We start from the raw sequence: 21,045 nt of genomic DNA, 5'->3' as shown, positions 1-21,045 counted from the left end.
ACATTTATGATTTCCAATGTCAGATGGTTTATTAATACCCATTGACTAGCAACACCTATAACCCTTTTCAGTATCACACAATGGTTGGGAAACTGACATAGGAGGCAGTTCCTTGGGCCATGTAACATTTCTTAGCCTTAATTTCTACATCTGTGAAAGGGGATAATGATAGTACTCACTTTATGGGTCATTTTTTTTTTCTTATGGCACTTATTTTTCTTCATTAAATATGTGTGATTTTGAATTAAAAAAAAACACATGCTTTGGAGTTCCATTTAACACGTATTTAATGGGTGTCCACTGTGTTTTGGATACTGTGAGGGTACAAGATGAATGCACTGTGCCCTTTGGTTCCAAGAAACACTTCATCAAGTGACAGAAGAAGATGTACTTCCAGTGAGCTGGAAAATAGGCCTGAGGAGGACGTGTCTTAGAAGAGAAGAATGAAAATGCCCTGGATGAGCTCAGCAAAGGGAACAGCACTGACCTGGGCAGAAGTCAGAATACCGTTGGCAGATGAGGTATAGACTCTGAAATTTCCTTTTTCGTCCTGTACCAAAAAAAGAGTTTAAACAATAAGTTCTAGGATCAGCCAGTTTTTCTGTTCCTTCTGCAGTAAACACCAAAACTCTTCTTTTTAGATTCGTTTTTATGATTCAGTAAGAAAAGAGACAGAGAATGTCAAGATGTATTAGATCTCAATGAGGAGAGAGGGGTGTGTCATTTCTTGAAGGTAAGGCTGAAACTATTTCTCCCTCTTATATAATTGCTGGTTATCAGAGGAGCACTGCATTCATTTACTTATCATAGTTCTTCTAAAGGACTATATTTCTGCTAAAATATAATTCGAAGAAGTGCGTATATTTTGATAACTTGTAAAACAGAAGGACCGGATGATCTAAAATGTTTTCTATTTGATATAGTCTTTGTAATCAAGGTTGAAAACTTATAGAAATGTTCCAAAGGAAATTCTTGTTCCCAGAAGGGAGAATGGAAGAGTTTGTGGTTTGGAAATTAAATTGACTGGGTGAATAAGTAAGAGTCGACTGAAGACTTAGAGGCCTTGAACTAGGTGGTATTGAGCGTTGGGTTGAATCATAAGTTTTCCTTGGTTACTGTCGAATGGAAATAGAAATTAAATTTAAGCAGAGCTTATTAAGAATTGTTAGTCTGAAGAGCGCTTCATCAGTCCTAAAGTATATATAAGTGTCATGGCTAATTAAAATTGAATTTTAATTAGCTGCTAATATAATTTGCTCTCTTAAGAATCTGCTGTCTGGGAACCTCTCCAGTACTTGGTCGAGATGTCCTGTTATTTGTATTCATTTGGGACCATTCTAGTTCTGTCTAGTTGACCTTCCATCCAAGAAACAAAAAACAAAAAAAAGAAGAAACTTTACCTATCTTGAGTTTGGAGAACAGTTTTGTTTTGGGTTTTTTTGTTTGTTTGTTTTGTTGGTGTGATTGTTTATAAACATGTTAAATACTTCTCACATTGAATTTGAGGTGAAAACTGAGATACATAGGCTTCAAAACCATGCTCATCAAAACATGACAATTTTTTTTTTTTTGGTATAGTGGAGTCATGACAGGAGAAGATATAACTTACGTGTACTGTGTTTACTTGTATTAAAATAAGAATAGGAATAAAGAAATGGTGACAGGCTATGAGTAATCATAAAGAAGTAGAAATATTTTTCCCAGATGTCCTTTGGTGTTATCTCTTTCCTATGCAATTCTCTATCCCCACCAAAAACTATATTCTCTCTCCAGTCAAAAACTAATTCATCACTATTGTAAGTTTAACATATGTGCACAAATTCCTTGGGAATACTCCCTCCGGGCAGGGATGCTTAACTTCTATCTCCTTGAGTGGGGTGGGGCTTAATGACATGTAGAGTATGAAAAGGGAAAAACTGTAATTAGAGTGCAGAGAATTGGTATACATCATCTTAACCAAGTTTAGATCAATGACTTATCCCACCAATGATGTCATGTTGTCCTCAGGCGCCCCAACACGATATGCAATTTCACCTTTCCCCAAACCCATATCTCCAGTCTATTTGTGTGAAAAATACCAGAAAATTCCAAATGAAGGGACATTTCTACAATATATCGGATCATTACTTTCCAAAATTTTTAAGGTTTGGAAGGAGAAGGAAAGACTAAGGAAATCACATGAAGTATAGCAGACAAAGGTGACGAGACGACAAAATTCAAAGTGTTTTTTTTTTTTTTTTTCTGGCAGAGATCAAGGCCAGAAATGAACAGTAGTGGGAAAACTGTGCAAATCCAAGTAAGGTCCTTAGTTTAGGTCATAGTATTGTACCAACATTTCTTATCTCTTGTTTGTTCTCGGGTTATGTAGGATAACGTCAGACAGACTAGGTGAAGATTATTAGAAACTTTTTGTAATAAGTCTTATAAATCTAAAATTATTTCAAGATAAAAAAATTTTTAAAACATCTTTATTTTTAAAGATATTTGCAATTCATGAGATATATGCAATTCAGGAGACGTCATGATTATCATAATTAGTTACCCTGGTAAACAAGTTCCAAGATGACTGTCTATATAATCTTTGCCTTCTGTATTCCCACACTTGTGCACATTCCTTTCTTGTTGAATCAGGACTGAGCTGTGTACCAGTATACTACAAAAAGGATGATTTGTGCTTTCCAAGGTTAGATCCTCAAAAGATGTTGTGGCTTTTATCTTGATCTCCCAGGTTACTTGCTGTAGGAGGAAGTTGGCCTCCAGGTGTGTGAAGACTCTCTGCAAACCTGTGGGAAATTCTGTGTAGAAAGGAGTAAGACCTCTGTCTAATAGGCAGCACCAACCTAGTAATTAAGCCTGTGTGTGAACCACCTAATAAATGATTTTCTAGCTTCAGTTAGGCTTTCATATATCCAGAGCCCAGCCAACATCTATCTTTAATCTCATGAGTAACTTTGCATCAAAAATACAAATTGATAATGACCACTGTTTTTAAGCAGGGCTTCACTGATAGCTCAGTTGGTAAAGAATCCACCTGCAATGCAGGAACCCCAGTTTGATTCCTGGGTCAAGAATATCCCCTGGAGAGGGGATAGGCTACCCACTTCAGTATTTTTGGGCTTCCCTTGTGGCTCAGCTGGTAAAGAATCTGCCTGCAATGCGGGAGACCTGGGTTCGATCCCTGGGTTAGGAAGATCCCCTGGAGAAGGGAAAGGCTACCCACTCCAGTATTCTGGCCTGGAGAATTCCATGGACAGTTCATGGGGTCGCAAAGAGTCAGACACGACTGAGCGACTTTCACTTTCACTTTATTGTTTTAAGCTATTAATCTTTGCACTATTTGGTTATGCATTAATGGATGATGAATACAATTACTTAAGGCTTCCTGGGTGGCTCAGATGGTAAAAAAAAAAAAAATCTGCCTTCAATTCAGGCAATTGCAGGAGATGCATGTTCGATCCCTGGGCATTGGAAGATGCCCTGGAGGAGGAAATGGCAGACAGATCAGTATTCTAACCTGGAAAATTCCATGGACAGAGAAGCCTGGAAGTCTACAGTCCATGGTATCATAAAGAGTCGGACATGACTTAGAAGCTGAGCACTAATTGATGATAAATACAGTTACTTAAGGGCTTCCCTGTGGCTCAGACAATTAAAAAAAAAAAAAATCTGCCTGCAATACTGGAGAGTCAGGTTAGATCACTGGGTTGGGAAGATCCCCTGGAGAAGGGAATTGTTACCCACTCCAGTATTCTTCCTGGAGAATTCCATGGACCACCAGAGGAGCCTGGTGGGTTATAGTCCACAGGGTTGCACTTTAAGCCACATTAACCTTAAGTTGAGCTTCTTTCAAGTGTGAAAAATGTTTTTGAATGTGAGCAATCTATCAGTAGAGTAAGACATCAGATAAAATTTTCCTGTAACTAATATTGCATTCTTTACCAATGGCATCTATTTATGTGTTAGGTGGCAGGAATTCTGGGGGCAGTTCTATACCCAATTGTTTTCTCTTTGTGAAACTAATACATAATATTAAGTAAATTAATGAGTAAATTTAGCCTAAGTATAACTAAACAAAACATTGATTTTAGTAACACCTTATGCTAAAATTTTGAGCTATTTTGATACACTCCAAATATTTTTTAAAGTATTTACTGATATCTACTATTTATAATGGACACATGAATCAATCTTGACTTACATGCAAAAGTAGACATATGTTTACATTCACAGTGCTTACGGCCTGTTCCCCACTAACTTGTATATTTTATGGACATTTAATGTTGACTTCTTGCCTACTGATATTCTGCCTTCTCAGCTGGGTATATTGATATTAGTTATGATTTAAACACTTTCTGTATTACTCATGGTCCTGGCAGGAAGTAAGTTGCACTCAGGTGGTTTAAATGAAGAAACTTTTCAAAGTAAAAGTCTACTTGTGGAATGGTTGGCTGGACTAAGGAAAGAAAAGATGTTGCAGTACCCAGAGAATAGCAATGGTAGGAAGAAGTTACATCTGTTAAAAACTAAGAAACAGGGGGATGAGCCCAGAGAGGGCTAGAGCCTTAGAAGAGATCATTCTGCTGAAGTGGTAGTCTTCAAAAGTTATAATTGTTTCTAAAAATTTTGCCTGAGCAGTGAATATGCAAAGAAGGAATATCTCAGTCTCTCTCACCCTATTTGCTGATCTGCTGTCCTGCAGATGCTTCTTATATACAATATCCAGTCAGATGCTAACATAACAGTATGTACTAGAGATCAGCCACCCAGGTCTTCAAAGCAGAGCAGAGAAGTATGAAGAAGGAATCTTGGAAAGGGAACAATGGAGGACAGCTAGCGTACCTTCATATGAAATTGCTTTATTGGTAGCAAGCATTCTGATCTTCTTAGGTTATACTGAAAATGTACGTAAGTAGAAGAAAAATTGTAGTTGTTTGAGATTTTTTTTTTCAAATATTAATATAAATTGAAATAATTACAGTATCCCTGAATATGGCATATACATTTCAGAAAATAAATACGTAATATAAAGTTAGTGATAAATAATCTGGATGTAAGTATTGACCATACAAAAAACAAACCCCAGTGGGTGGCCTCTTCAGGACCGTGGACAGAGCTCACATGGTTGCTCTGTGGTTTTCAACAGTATATTGTGCATTTCCTATTTCTCTAGCTTTATTTCTCAAGTTATATTGAAATGATTGAAGCTATTGTCTGACTGGTTTTATAAACATGTTATGAGATTACAGCTAAAAACTTAGTTAAAATGATCAGGCTCTTTGTTCTGTATGTTTTCTCTCTTATGGCAGGACCTGTGAGCATCTGCCATGATGATCCTCTTAAGACTAAATCTCTTCTGTATATAAATTGTGGAAGATGATATTTTGTGTTGCAGAACTGGGTGCTGGAAAAGTTTTTCACCACTACAGCTTCAAGAAAATTTGCATTTCTGGCACAATATTGTAATAATTTGGAGTAGCTTTTAGAACTATGGTAATGGCTTTAAATAGCAAGTGACCTTCAACTGTTGTTACATAATCTTGAGATTTATTAGGATCATTATAGATAATGCAATTCCAGATGACCTCACTAAGCACATTTTCCCAACTGTATTGACTAGATCATTTCCTTTAAAACAAAATAATATAATACTGGGGTGTTTTGCATTTAGCCCATCTTGTCCACATACCAGCAAGACAGTAGGAGGGACAAAATCACGTTTAGAATCAAACCCCACACCTGCCAGAGATGCTCAGAGGGCTCAAACAAACCTTGTGTGCACCAGGACCTAGAGACCCCACAGAGACTGAGACAGAACTGTGTTTGGGTGTCTCCTGCAGACGTACAGGTCAGCAGTGGCCTGCCGCAGGGACAGGGGCTCTGGGTGCAGTAGACGTGGGTATGGCATAAGCCCTCTTGGAGGAGGTCTCCGTTAACCCCACCATAGAGCCATCAGAAAGACTGATGGAAAAGACTGGGAAACAGACTCTTGGAGGCCACAAACAGAACCTTGTGCACCAGGACCCAGAAGAAAGGAGCAGTGACCCCACACGAGACTGCCCCAGACTTGCCCATGAGTGTCCAGGAGTCCCTGCTGGAGGCGTGGGTCGGCGGTGGCCTGCTGCAGGGCTGGGGGCACTGAGTGTAGCAGTGCGTGCATGGGACCTTTTGAAGGAGGTGGCCATTCTCTTCATTACCTCCACCATAGTTTGGCCTCAGGTCAAATAACAGGGAGGGAACATAGTCCCGCCGATCAACAGAAAATTGGGTTAAAGATTTACTGAGCATGGCCCTGCCCATCAGAACAAGACCCAGTTTCCCCCTCAGTCAGTGTCTCCCATCAGGAAGCTTCCATAAGCCTCTTGTCCTTCTCCATCAGAGGGCAGACAGAATGGAAATGACAATCACAGAAAACTAACCAATCTGATCACATGGACCACAGCCTTGTCTAACTCAATGAAACTATGAGCCATGCCGTGTAGGGCCAAGCAAGACTCACATGGTGGAGAGTTCTGACAAAACGTGGTGCACTGGAGAAGGGAATGGCAAACCACTTCAGTATTCTTGCCTTGAGAACCCCATGAACAGTATGAAAAGGCAAAAAGATAGGACACAGAAAGATGAACTCCCCAGGTTGGTAGGTGCCCAGTATGCTACTGGAGATGAGTGGAAAAATAACTCCAGAAAGAATGAAGAGATGGAGCCAAAGCAAAATGAACACCAAGTTCTGGATGTGACTGGTGATGGAAGTAAAGTCTGATGCTGTAAAGAGCACTATTGCATAGGAACCTGGAATGTTAGGTCCATGAATCAAGGCAAATTGGAAGTGGTCAAACAGGAGATGGCAAGAGTGAACATCGATATTTTAGGAATCAGCAAACTAAAATGGACTGGATTGGGTGAATTTAACTCAGATGACCATTATGTCTACTACTGTGGGCAAGAATCCCTTAGAAGAAATGGAGTACCCATCATAGTAAACAAGAGTCTGAAATGCAATACTTGAGTGCAGTCTCAAGAGCAACAGAATGATCTTTGTTTGTTTCCAAGGCAAACCATTCAGTATCACAGTAATCCAAGTCTATGCCCCTACCAGTAACGCTGAGGAAGTTGAAGTTGAATGTTTCTATGAATACCTACAAGACCTTCTAGAACTAACCCCAAAAAAGATGTCCTTTTCATTACAGGGGACTGAAGTGCAAAAGTAGGAGGTCAAGACATACTTGGACTAAGAGGCAAATTTGGCCTTGAAGTACACAATGAAGCAGGGCAAAGGCTAGCAGGGTTTTGCCAAGAGAACACACTGGTCATACAGTGCGTATGGTCAAACCCCCTCCTCCAACAACACATAAGAAGACTCTACACATGGACATCACCAGGTAATAACACTGAAATCAGATTGATTATATTCTTTGCAGCCAAACATGGAGAAGCTCTATACAGTCAGCAAAAACAAGACCAGAAGCTGACTGTGGCTCAGATCATGAACTCCTTATTGCAAAATTCAGACTGAAATTGAAGAAGGTGGGGAAAACCACTAGACTATTCAGGTATAATCTAAATCAAATCCCTTACGATTATACAGTGGAAGTGACAAATGGATTCAAGAGATGAGATCTGATAAACAGGCTGCCTGAAGAACTATGGACAGAGGTTCATGACATTGTACAGGAGGCAGTGATCAAAACCATTCCCAAGAAAAAGAAATGCAAAAAGGCAAAATGGTTGTCTGAGGAGGCCTTACAAATAGCTGTGAAAAGAAGAGAAGTGAAAGGCAAAGGAGAAAAGGAGTGATATACCCATTTAAATGCAGAGTTCCAAAGAATAGCAAGGAGAGATAAGAAAATCTTCCTCAGTGATCAATGCAAAGAAATAGAGGAAAACAATAGAATGGGAAAGATCTCTTCAAGAAAATTAGAGATACCATGGGAACATTTCATGCAAGGATGGGCAAAATAAAGGACAGAAATGGTAGGGACCTAAAAGAAGCAGAAGACATTAAGAAGAGGTGGCAAGAATACACAGACGAACTGTCCAAAAAGATCTTCACGACCCAGATAATCACGATGGTGTGATCACTCACCTAGAGCCAGACATCCTGGAATGCGAAGTCAAGTGAGCCTTAGGAAGCATCACTACGAACAAAGCTAGTGGAGGTGATGGATTGCCAGTTGAGTTATTTCAGATCCTAAAAGATGATGCTGTGAAAGTGCTGCACTCAATATGCCAGCAAGTTTGGAAAACTCAGCAGTGGCCACAGGACTGGAAAAGGTCAGTTTTCCTTCCAATACCAAAGAAAGGCAATGCCAAGGAATGCTCAGACTACAGCACAATTGCACTAATCTCACATGCTAGCAAAATAATGCTCAAAATTCCCCAAGCCAGGTTTCAACAGTATGTGAACTGTTAACTTCCAGATGTTCAAACTGGATTTAGAAAAGGCAGAGGACTGTCTTTTCACCTTGCTTATAGTTTCCTTTGTAGTGCAAAAGCTTTTAAGTTTCATTAGGTCCCATTTGTTTAGTTTTGCTTTTATTTCCAATATTCTGGGAGGTGGGTCATAGAGGATCTTGCTGTGATTTATGTCGGAGAGTGTTTTGCCTATGTTCTCCTCTAGGAGTTTTATAGTTTCTGGTCTTACATTTAGATCTTTAATCCATTTTGAGTTTATTTTTGTGTATGGTGTTAGAAAGTGTTCTAGTTTCATTCTTTTACAAGTGGTTGACCAGTTTTCCCAGCACCACTTGTTAAAGAGGTTGTCTTTTTTCCATTGTATATCCTTGCCTCCTTTGTCAAAGATAAGGTGTCCATAGGTTCGTGGATTTATCTCTGGGCTTTCTATTCTGTTCCATTGATCTATATTTCTGTCTTTGTGCCAGTACCATACTGTCTTGATGACTGTGGCTTTGTAGTAGAGTCTGAAGTCAGGCAGGTTGATTCCTCCAGTTCCATTCTTCTTTCTCAAGATTATTTTGGCTATTCGAGGTTTTTTGTATTTCCATACAAATTGTGAAATTCTTTGGTCTAGTTCTGTGAAAAATACCGTTGGTAGCTTGATAGGGATTGCATTGAATCTATAGATTGCTTTGGGTAGAATAGCCATTTTGACAATATTGATTCTTCCAATCCATGAACACGGTAAGCAAGGTGAAAAGACAGCCCTCAGATTGGGAGAAAATAATAGCAAATGAAGAAACAGACAAAGGATTAATCTCAAAAATATACAAGCAACTCCTGCAGCTCAATTCCAGAAAAATAAATGACCCAATCAAAAAATGGGCCAAAGAACTAAACAGACATTTCTCCAAAGAAGACATACAGATGGCTAACAAACACATGAAAAGATGCTCAACATCACTCATTATTAGAGAAATGCAAATCAAAACCACAATGAGGTACCATTACACGCCAGTCAGGATGGCTGCTATCCAAAAGTCTACAAGCAATAAATGCTGGAGAGGGTGTGGAGAAAAGGGAACCCTCTTACACTGTTGGTGGGAATGCAAACTAGTACAGCCACTATGGAAAACAGTGTGGAGATTTCTTAAAAAACTGGAAATAGAACTGCCATATGACCCAGCAATCCCACTTCTGGGCATACACACTGAGGAAACCAGATCTGAAAGAGACACGTGCACCCCAATGTTCATCGCAGCACTGTTTATAATAGCCAGGACATGGAAGCAACCTAGATGCCCATCAGCAGATGAATGGATAAGGAAGCTGTGGTACATATACACCATGGAATATTACTCAGCCATTAAAAAGAATTCATTTGAACCAGTCCTAATGAGATGGATGAAGCTGGAGCCCATTATACAGAGTGAAGTAAGCCAGAAAGATAAAGAACATTACAGCATACTAACACATATATATGGAATTTAGAAAGGTGATAACGATAACCCTATATGCAAAACAGAAAAAGAGACACAGAAATACAGAACAGACTTTTGAACTTTGTGGGAGAATGTGAGGGTGGGATATTTCAAAAGAACAGCATGTATACTATCTATGGTGAAACAGATCACCAGCCCAGGTGGGATGCATGAGACAAGTGCTCTGGCCTGGTGCACTGGGAAGACCCAGAGGAATCGGGTGGAGAGGGAGGTGGGAGGGGGGATCGGGATTGGGAATACATGTAAATCCATGGCTGATTCATATCAATGTATGACAAAACCCACTGGGAAAAAAAAAAAAATAAATAAATAAATAGAAAAAAAAAAAGGGGCAGAGGAACCAGAGATCAAATTGCCAACATCCTTTGGATCATCAAAAAAGCAAGAGTTCCAGAAAAACATCTACTTCTGCTTTATTGACTATACCAAAGCCTTTGACTTTGAATTATGTCCTTTTATTTTGCCTCCTATATTTTAACTTCTCCATAGTAGACATTATGGTTTTTTTCAGTAAATGTTTGTGTAGATTTACCCACATATTTGCCACTTTCCTATCCCACATTATTTTTACATCTCAGATTCCATCTGGCATCATTTTTCTTCTGCATAAAATCTATCTTTTTAAATTACCTTTAGAGAGTAGCCACTGGCACTACATCCTCTTTAATTTTTATTTCATATGAATAAGTACCTAATTCTGTTTTGTTCTTGAAAGATATTTTCACTGGTTATACAACACTAGGTTGAGAGTGTGTTCTTGTAGCCCTTTAAATTTATAATTCAGCTAACTTTTGGCTCTCACTGTTATTTCTCAGAAATCAGCTGTTTATAGTCAATCCTCTAATGACAGACACCTTCCCTCTTCACTTTTCTTTCTTTTTTTTTTTTTTTTACAAATCCACACTTTTATTTATTTTCAAGAAGTTTAAATCCTCGAAGGGTACAGCATCACACGGATTCTGTGTCCAATGGCCTTAGCAGGAAGGTTACTTCGGAATTTGGTACGAACCATGCCACTGTTTCCATGAGCTCGAGTTATCTTTCCCCAGATTACTCTGGTTTTGTTAGGTTTTCCACCAGGAGTTACTGTGTTGTTCTTTGCTTTGTACACATAAGCACATCTCTTGCCTAGATAGAATTCAGTTTCATCTCGAGCATATACACCTTCAATCTTCAGGAGAGCAGTGTGTTCCCTTTGGTTCCGTAGACCCCGTTTATAGCCAGCAAAAATGGCCTTGGACCACAGCCTTCCAGACATATTTGTCGTTTTAGAAGTCCCGTTCCCAGCAGGCCTTCACAGGGTCCAAGATGGCTGAAAGAGACCCCCTCTTCACTTTTCAAATTGTATCTTACTCTGCAGTTTCACCCTGTGAGTAATTGTTGTTGTTGTTGTTGTTTTATCATGCTAGGAATTTTTGTACCTTCTCAAAGGTACTCACTGTAACAGTCAAAAACAGACATGAGCTCTGTGTCATGAAGCTTGTGAAGAAATGAGAGAAAATGAAATAAATACTAGAAACAAAGCTGGTTTTGGGTATATTGAATATGATGCATCTTGAAAGTTTTTAAGTGGAGGTACAAAGTGGATAATATATATATGTATGTATGTATGTGTGTGTGTATATATATAAACTCAGAGAAATTTGGATTGAACATGCTAAGTTTGGACATCATATAGGTAAAGGAAGAAAATAGTATAAAATCATTATGTAGAGCGAGAAGAGATGAAGTCTTAGGATAGATCTTGAGAAATTACACTGTTCACTGGCCAAGGAAATGGGAAATGAAGACTGAGAGGAAGTAACAGGGAATTAGGGAGAAAACAGCAATGTCTGTGTTCGCAGATTATAGTACACTGTTTAAATAAGATGGCCCTGAAATCAGACTACAGTGGATTGAAGAGTAAGGGAGAGCGAGAAAATGGAGGCATGATGTCTTATGCAAAGCAGTGTGGGCTAATGTTTGAGGCAATAAAAAGCAATCTTGAAATTTCAATGTGCACGAGATGGCAAAGGTTGATTTGCTGCTCAACTGTTAATCCACTGTGGGTTCACATCAACTCTGCTGATGTCTTGAATCATTTAGAACTAGTAGGAAGTGGCAGCTATTATCAGGGACATTGTTGGTCTCATAGTGGGGAAAATAAAGAAAGTGACAGGACCATGAAATTGTTGTAGAAGCTGCTTCTTGAAAGTGTCACCTATCACATTCACATAAAAGTGAAAGGAAAAGTGAAAGTGTTAGTCACTCAGTTGTGTCCAACTCTTTGCGACCCATGGACTATATATAGCCTGCCAGACTCCTCCATCCATAGGATTTTCCAGGCAAGAATACTGGGAGTGGATTGCCATTGCCTTCTCCAGGGGATCTTCCCAATCCATGGATCGAACCCAGGTCTCTGGCATCACAGGCAGACTCTTTACCATCTGAGCCACCAGGGAAGCCCCATGTTCACATATAGTTTCATTAACTAAAGAAAGTCACATGGCCAGACTTAATGTGAATGGGGAGAGAATATTTAAGTAAATATGTAATCTAATATGGTTAAGATCTCACATGTATAGAAAGTTTTTTCACTATTTTTATTGTAAGTGAGGACAGTGGGAAATGAGAGACCATATGATTGAGAGATTTTTTATCAGAGATAATTAATAGTGCTTAATTGCCATGGGAATGAATCTAGCTCTAAGAGAATTATTGACTGTATTGGGAAAACAGGGCCTGGTTGGTATTTTGAGGTTTCTAAGAAATAGGATCCAATTTATGAAGGGTGGCCCTGGCCCTAGGTAGAAGTTTCTCCCTCACTAATGAAATAAAATTTTAAAAAGGGATAAGAACTCCTCTAAATAGATTTGTAGGTTTTTTAGAGGGTGCTAGATAGAATTCCAATATATATGAGATTTTCTCTTTGCTTTGTGAAGTAGAATACAAGAAATAGAACAGGACAATGGAGGGAATTAAGGAAGGTGTCCTACATCGAGGAAAGTGGAGAAGTTTTGAAATACTCACTGTGGAGAAGAGTAGAGAGAATGGAACAAAAGATATACTCAAATTGTTAAACGGTCCTGAGAATAAATTTGATTTTTCTGATTATAAATTTATAGTGTCATCATCTACCCTCTTGTGTTTTTCTCTTGCTGTATTTGCTCAGGTGCAGGCAGAATAAAGCAGTTGAATTGTATTCATCCAGTTGGGGTCTTGCCAGATGGAAGTGAAGAAATAAGAAGGGCAAAGGATATTAAGTTCTTGGCAAGAGTGTAATTGAAATTATGACCCATGAAATCTTAGCTGAAAAGAGTGCAGCCAAGATACAAAAGATCTGATGCACTGAGATGAAGGCAGATCAAACTGGAGAATGATGATGAGGGAGCAGTAGATGTTATCCAACGTATAAACTCAGAGAGGAGGTGTAGGAAGTGAGTGGCTTACAGTCATTCATTTGGGGTTTGAGGAGTTAAGGGTGGTGGCAAGTTTTGGAATGTGAGGAAGTAGGTGGATTAAGAGACTATGATGTTGGATGGTTTACCCACTGTGTTCTGAAGACATCCATTGTCATAGGAGAGAGCCTGTGTGCTGGTGACAGCAGCTTTGATGAATAAAGAGTGATCTGGTTATCTTTAGCTTCTGGTGACAAGAAGAGAGACATACTGGCCTTCCAAAATATCATGCTTTTCAATGAATAGTTCTTTTCCCCCAAGAAACTAGGAGGAGTAATTGTAGATAGAGAACAAAAAAATCTAATCTTCAGAAAAAGCACCTGACAAAACCCAACACCCATTCATGATAAAGAAAACTATCAGCAAGCTAGGAATATAGAGAAATTCTTCAACTTGGTAAAGAACCTCTGCAGACTCCCCACAGCTAACATTATACTTAATGGTGAGAAACCAGAAGCTTTTATCCTTAAGACTGAGACCAAACCAGTAATCTCCACCACTCCTGTTCAACACTGTGCTGGAAGTCCCTGCTAATGAAATAAGACTGAAAAGGAAATAAAACTCATACAAATTGAGAAAGATGAAATAAAGCTGTCTCTTCACAGATGGCATGATTGTCTATGCAGAAAACCACACAAAGAATTGACAAAAGCACTAGTGGAACTAATAAGCAATTATATCAAGGTTACAAGATATAATAGTAGTATACAAAGGTCATCTTTTTAATATACCAGCAATGAACAGTTGGAATTTGAAACTTAAAATACGGTAGCATTTAAATTAGCACCAGAAAACTTAAAATACTTAGATATAAATCCAAAAAGCATGTTCAGAATCTGTATGAGGAAAACTATAAACCCTGATGAAAGAAATCAAAGGTCTAAATAGATGGGTATCCCATGTCCATGGATAGGCAGAGTCTCTGTGGTTAAGATTTCATTCCTTCCTAATTTGGTCAGATGATTTAACAGAATCCAAATAAATTTTCCCAGCAAGTTTTTTGGGGGCCATCTACCAACTGATTATAAAGTATGCATGGAAAGGCAAAAGGTCAAGAATAGCCAATATGATACTAAAGAAAAAGAACAAAGCCAGAGAACTAACAAATTAATACTGCTTGACCTCAAAACTTAATATAAAGCTATAGTAAGTGAGATGGTATAGTGGTGGTAAAAGGATAGAAATAATACATCAATGGAATAAAATAGAGAGTCCAGAAATAGATTTATCCATTTATAATCAGCTGACATTTTACAAGCAATAAAAGGCAATTCAGTGGAGGCAGAACTGACTTTTCAACAAGTGCTATCTTAACAATTGGACATGCATATACAAAAATAATAATCTATACAGACCTTACACTTTTCACACACAAAAAAATGGATCGTAGAGAAAAATGTAAATCACAAAACTCTAACACTTCTAGAAATTAACAAGAGAGTAAGCTAGATGACCTTGGGTTTGATGATGATTTTTTAGATGCAGTACCAAAAGCACCGTCTATGAAAGAAAATATTAAGTTGGGATTTACTAAAATGAAAAACATCTGCTCTGTTGAAGACACTATCAAGAGAGGAAAAGCCACAGACTGAGGGAAAATATTTGCAAAAGACATATCTAATAAAGGACTGTTATATACAAAATATACAAAGAACTCTTAAAACCCACACAATCTGAATTAAAAAATGAGCAAACGACTAGAACAGATACTGCAGGAAAGAATATATACAAATGGCAAATAATCATATAAAAAGATGCTCCATGTCTTGTATCATGCTTTGTTGTTGTTTAGTCACTAAGTTGTGTCCGATTCTTTGTGACCCATAGACTGTAGCCCACCAGGCTCCTCTGTCCATGGAATTCTCCAGGCAAGAATATTGAAGTGAGTTGCCATTTCCTTCTCCATGGGATCTTCCCAGACTCAGGTATTGAATCCATATCTCCTGCATTTACAGGTGGGTTCTTCCACTGAGCCACCATGGAAACCCATCATCATCCCTTAGGGAAATGCAAATTAAAACAACAGTTACCACTATATCTTAGAATGGCCAAAATTCAGAACACAGGCAACACCAACTGCTGGTGAGGAATAATATGAACAACATTTATTGCTAGTAGGAATGCAAAATGGTATAGCCACCTTGAAAGGTGATTGGGCAGTTTTGAATAAAAAATATATATATTTTAGCATATGATCCAGTAATTGGGCTCCTTAGTATATACCCAAATGAGTAGAAAACCAACATCCACACAAAAACGTGCCCACAGATGTTTATAGCAGCTTTGTTCACAATTGCCAAAACTTGGAAGCAACCAAAATATCCTTGAGTAGTGAATGCATAAATAAATGATAGAATATCCAGGCAATAAAATAATAATCACTACTGAAAATAGCTATTAAGCCATGAGAAGACATAGAGGAACATTAATTGCATATTATTAAGTAAAAGAAGCCAGTTTGAAAAGGTTACATATTATATAATTTCAATTATAGTTGGCCCTTGAATGAAGCAGGGGTTAAGGTTGCTGACCTTCTTTACAGTCAAAAATCTGAGTATAACTTATAGTTAGTCCTTCATATATATGATTCTTCCCCCTGAATCTGCAGTTCCACATCCATGGATCCACCCAATAGCAGGTTGTATAGTGGTGTAGTATTTACTTTTGAAAAAAACATGGTTATTAGACAACCTTTGCAGTTCAAGATCTGCTGTTGAAAAAAGCAAGAGAGTTCTAGAAAATATCTGCTTTATTGACTACGCTAAAGCCTTTGACTATGGATTACAACAAACTGTGGAAAATTCTTAAAGAGATGGGAATACCAGACCACCTTCCCTGCCTCCTGAGAAGTCCATATGCAGGTCAAGAAACAACAGTTAGAATCAGACATGGAACAATGGACTGGTTCCAAATTGGGAAGGGAGTACATCAAGGTTCTATATTGTCACCCTGCTTATTTAACTTATATCAAGAGTACATCATGAGAAATGCCAGGCTGGATGAAACACAAGCTAGAATCAAGATTGCTGGGAGAAATATCAATAATCTCAGATATGCAGATGACACCACCCTTGTGGCAGAAAGCGAAGAGAAACTAGAGAGCCTCTTGATGAAAGTGAAAGAGGAGAGTAAAACAGCTGGCTTAAAATTCAACATTCAGAAAATGAAGATCATGCCATCCGGTCCCATCACTTCGTGGCAAATAGATGGGGAAACAATGGAAACAGTGACAGACTTTATTTTCTTGGGCTCCAAAATCACTGCAGATGGTGATTGCAGCCGTGAAATTAAAAGACGCTTGCTCCTTGGAAGAAAAGTTATGACCAGCCTAGACAGCATATTAAAAAGCAGAGACATTACTTTGCCAACAAAGGTCCATCCAGTCAAGGCTACGGTTTTTCCAGTAGTCATGTATGGATGTGATATTTGGACTATAAAGAAAGCTGAGCACTGAGAAGAATTGATGCTTTTGAACTGTGGTGTTTGAGAGCCCCTTGAACTGCCAGGAAATCCAACTAGTCAATCCTAAAGGAAATCAGTCCTGAATATTCACTGGAAGGAGTGATGCTGAAGCTCCAATACTTTGGCCACTTGATGCGAAGAACTGACTCATTGGAAAAGCCCATGATGCTGGGAAAGATTGAGGGCAGGAAGAGAAGGGGATGACAGAGGCTGAGATGGTTGGATGGCATCCCCGACTCAGATAGACATGAGTTTGAGCAAGCTCCAGGAGTTAGTGATGGACAGGAAAGCCTGGTGTGCTGCAGTTCATAGGATCGTGAAGAGTTGGACATGACTGAGCGACTGAACTAATGCAGTTCAAACCCATGTGGTTCAAAGGCCAACTGTAAATGATGCTCTGGAGAAGGTAAAACTAAGGGGATAGTAAAAAGATCACTGGTTCCCAGAAATTCCTGGAGAGCGAAGAGGGAATGAGTAAGACAGGGCACTGAAACTATTCTGCGTGATACTGTGATGGGGGATGCATGTCGTTAGACATTTGTGAAAACCCATAGACTGTACAACATAAAGAATGAACCTTAATGCAAGCTATAGACGTTGGCGATTAATAACGCGTCAGTGTTGGTTCATCAGTTGTAACAAATGGACCATACTAATGGGAGATGTTAATTATAGGGGAAACCACGGAGGATGAGAAGGGGACTTTCTATACTTTCTGTTGAATTTTTCTATAAACCTTGAACTGCTCCAGCTATAGTCTATCAATATTGAAAATCAATACTCATCCAATTCCTTAACCCACTATTTGGAAGAATCAGATAGCTGTTACCTCCTCTTAAGTGTTTTGTACTTGTCTCAAAAACCAAATCTTCCAATGACAGAGGCAAGGTACACCAGCACACTCATTAATTTTATTCAGTGTATTTTAAGCTATGATACATTTTTTAATGTTTAGCAAAATAAATGTGAATGTGTCTAGAGATGTTTGTGTATGACATGCACATGTCTCTCCTAAGCATCTGAAATACTCTTTAAACAGTTCGTGAATATGGATAAAAGATAATAAGGAAGAAAAGAGAAAGAGAGCACAGCTAACTTACCATCAGTTGGTAAGAGGCAGTGAATTTGCAGGAAGCAGCATGTTCTAAAGTTGCTCCAGGCATATTCCTTTTTGGCTCTCCTTCTTTGGTATAAACCTGACTCGGTCCAGTGAATTCCCAATGTCCTTCCTCCTTCCAAAACCAATTCCTACTCACATGCTTGGCGAAGAAAAGCTACACTGACCTGCAGAGAGGCTGCCCTGCCAGCAACGTGATGTTTTACCTTTGCTGTGGAAACTGCATTAGAGCTTTTTTTAAAAACATATCAAGCCATTATTTGTGTGTTTAATACCTGCCAACGTCCTTGGCAGAGAAAGGATGCTCTAGATTAAAGCTGAGCCTGGTCACTTTTGGCTAGTAAGTGAGCCAATCTGTTTTAATGATAGGGCGGGGCAGGAAAATGTGCCTTTTACTTGCCACGTAGAACCAGAAATACTAACCAAAGTAGCAGAATGGTGGCTTTACTTCCAAGAGTATTTACTTTGCAGGCTTATTTGGTCAGTCAATTTAATAAAAGCACACAGTGTAGCTGTTGGAAACCTGGATCTTATGAATGTACGAAGAATGAGACTCTGTGTATCCCTTTCAGCATCTGTTCATATGTTCACACTTTCTCTTGACAGTCCTAGAAGTTGTGTGAATTTTTCTTTCAATATTGACATAGGTCATTGTTAGCAGCATAAATGCTACATAAAATAGTGTTTTGTCCTACCTAGGCTTTATTTTAAGATATTTCATCATGATCTCTCTGTTGATGTACATCTAAATAATATCCTTGTGTTTCATAACATTTAAGTTTTTTAAAAATCATGGGTGTTAAAGTCTACAACAAAAATAATTTTTATATATGGCATAATTTTTAAGTATTTTAGAAGAGTTTATCATATTCTCTATTAGACATAATAGGATATGAATAGCACAGAATTATCTTGCACCTTACATAAATGGTATGTGTGTGTTGAGTCACTCACTCATGTTACCTCAGTCTTTGTGACCTATGAACTGTAGCCTGCCAGGTTCCTCTCTCCATGGAATCTTCCAGGCAAGAACACTGGAGTGGGTTGCCATTTCCTTCTCTAGAGAATCTTCCCAACCTAGGGACTGAAGCCCCATCTTCTGCATTGGCAGATGGTTTCTTTACTACTGCACCACCTGAGAAGTCTACATAAAATGTGGCTGGTGCAAAATACAATGAAATAAAGATAATGGAAAGAATGCATCTGATATTAGAGTGAAATAAATCACAGCTTTCCTTATAAAGTAGCCTGAACTTTCCTTTCCTTAACTGTTTATAAGTCTAAAGTGTTTATTTTATTGTGCATTTTCTTATCAAAGGAAAGACACTATCAATAATTGCATTATAATCCTAACAAAGTAAAAATTCTGGTGTGTGTTTGTATGTTTTGTTCTGTTGGGGTTCCTTCCCTGAATGAACCAGATAATTAATCATATTCTCCAGAGTGGAAAATTGGCCTGATTAGACCAAGGTCAAAATGCAGTTCACTGCTAAGGTTAATTAATTCCAGTCTCCTGGCTAAATTAATAACTAGCTTAGCCATCCAGTGGTCAACATTTATGAGATTGTGATTTGCATTTGTATTAGAGTAGGTGGATTCAGGGGTATGAAGGTATATAGGGCTTTCCTCTACTCATTGCATGCTATAAATCAATGCTGAATTTATCACAGATGGCATTGAAATTAGAAATGTGTGTTTGCACACTCTGCTTCCACCTGTTACTGAACCAAAGTCAGGTCTGCGCTTTCATGTGCAGTAAAGCCCGTCTGCTGACATCTGGCTGTGGTGAAGGAAAATGCAGTGTCGATTGCAGGGCACCAAGCAAGGAGAAGGGGCAGTTCAGGTTGAAAAGACCCAGATTCTTAGATGACTTTCTGGGGAGAGGTTTTGAAAGCAATGTTAGGGAGGGGGCTGCTGAGTGTGTGATCAGCTCGTGGACAATCTGGATTGATTGGCATCAAGATGAAGTTTCAAGATCATCAGCCTCTAGTTTCAACCAGTCTAGGGTCTGTGTTCTGTGGTCAGCAGTTTTCATCTGGTGGCAGTCTGCTTCCTGTAAAAAAGACTTAGGAATGTGTGTCAGTTCTTCATGGCTTTCAGGGAACTGGGAGCTTGGTGATTCTGCTGTTTATAGACTAAATTGTTACCAGCTTCCTAGCCAACAGCTGTTCTTTGTTTCTACATCTTCACATTTCCTAGTCATTAATCGTTTTTTTTGAGTTTTTTATTTTTTAATTGGAATGTAATAGCCTTAGAATGCTGTGTTCATCTCTGGTATACAACAGCATGAATCAGCTCTGCATATACATATGTCTGCCCCCTTGGGAGCCTCCCTCCTACCCCTCTAGGTCATCACAGCACACTGCGCTGAGCCTCTGTGCTATATAGCAGCTTCCCACTAGCTATCTATTTTACACACTGTAGTGTATATATGGGACTTCGCTGGAGGCTCAGTCCGTAAAGAATCTGCCTGCAATGCAGAAGACTGGGTTCAATTCCTGGGTTGGGAAGATCCCCTGGAGAAAGAAATGGCAACCCTCACCAGTATTCTTTCTTGGGAAATCCCATGGACAGAGAAACCTGGCAGGCTACATGCCATGGGGTTGCAAAGAGTTTGGACATGACTGAGTGACTAAACCACCGCCGCAAGTGTATATATGGCAGTACTGCTCTCTCAAATCATCCTACCCTCTCCTCCTCCACTGTGTCCACGAGTCCATTCTCTACATCTCCCTCTATCCCTGTCCTGAAAATTGGTTCATCTATACCATTTTCCCAAATTCCATATATATGCTTAGATATGCAATATTTGTTTTTCTCTTTCTGACTTACTTGACTCTGTATAACAGGCTCTAGGGTCATCCATATCACTGCAATTGACCCAATTTCATTCCTATTTATGGTTGAATAATATTCCATTGTGTATACATACCACATCTTCTTTACCCGTTCATCTGTAGATGGACGTTTAGGTTGCTTCTATGTCCCGGCTATTGTAAGCCGTGCTGCTGTCAACTCGGGGGTACATGTATCTTTTTTGAGTTATGGTTTTCTTAGGGTATATGCCCAGTGGCGGGCTTGCTGGGTCATATGGTAGTTTTATGGGGAGGGGGGGCAGCTTTTTTTTTTTTTTCTT

General features: G+C 38.9%; 2 protein-coding genes across 3 annotated transcripts in view; one reads left to right on the top strand and one right to left on the bottom strand.

The window, feature by feature from the left end:
• Window positions 1-21,045, top strand: part of DLGAP1 (DLG associated protein 1) — a 770,938-nt gene that overhangs the window by 189,887 nt on the left and 560,006 nt on the right. The gene's annotated exons all lie outside the window — the stretch shown is intronic.
• LOC122425346 (60S ribosomal protein L35a-like) lies at window positions 10,770-11,214 on the bottom strand. The gene has a single exon (XM_043443654.1). The coding sequence runs from the start codon at window positions 11,149-11,151 to the stop codon at window positions 10,819-10,821; it is 333 nt and encodes a 110-aa protein (XP_043299589.1). The 5' UTR covers window positions 11,152-11,214; the 3' UTR covers window positions 10,770-10,818.

Source organism: Cervus canadensis, chromosome 23 (assembly GCF_019320065.1).
Source record: "Cervus canadensis isolate Bull #8, Minnesota chromosome 23, ASM1932006v1, whole genome shotgun sequence".
NCBI classification, from domain to species: Eukaryota; Metazoa; Chordata; class Mammalia; order Artiodactyla; family Cervidae; genus Cervus; species Cervus canadensis.
The sequence above is the reverse complement of the archived record's forward strand: the minus strand, read 5'-3'. Positions and strand labels throughout refer to the sequence as shown.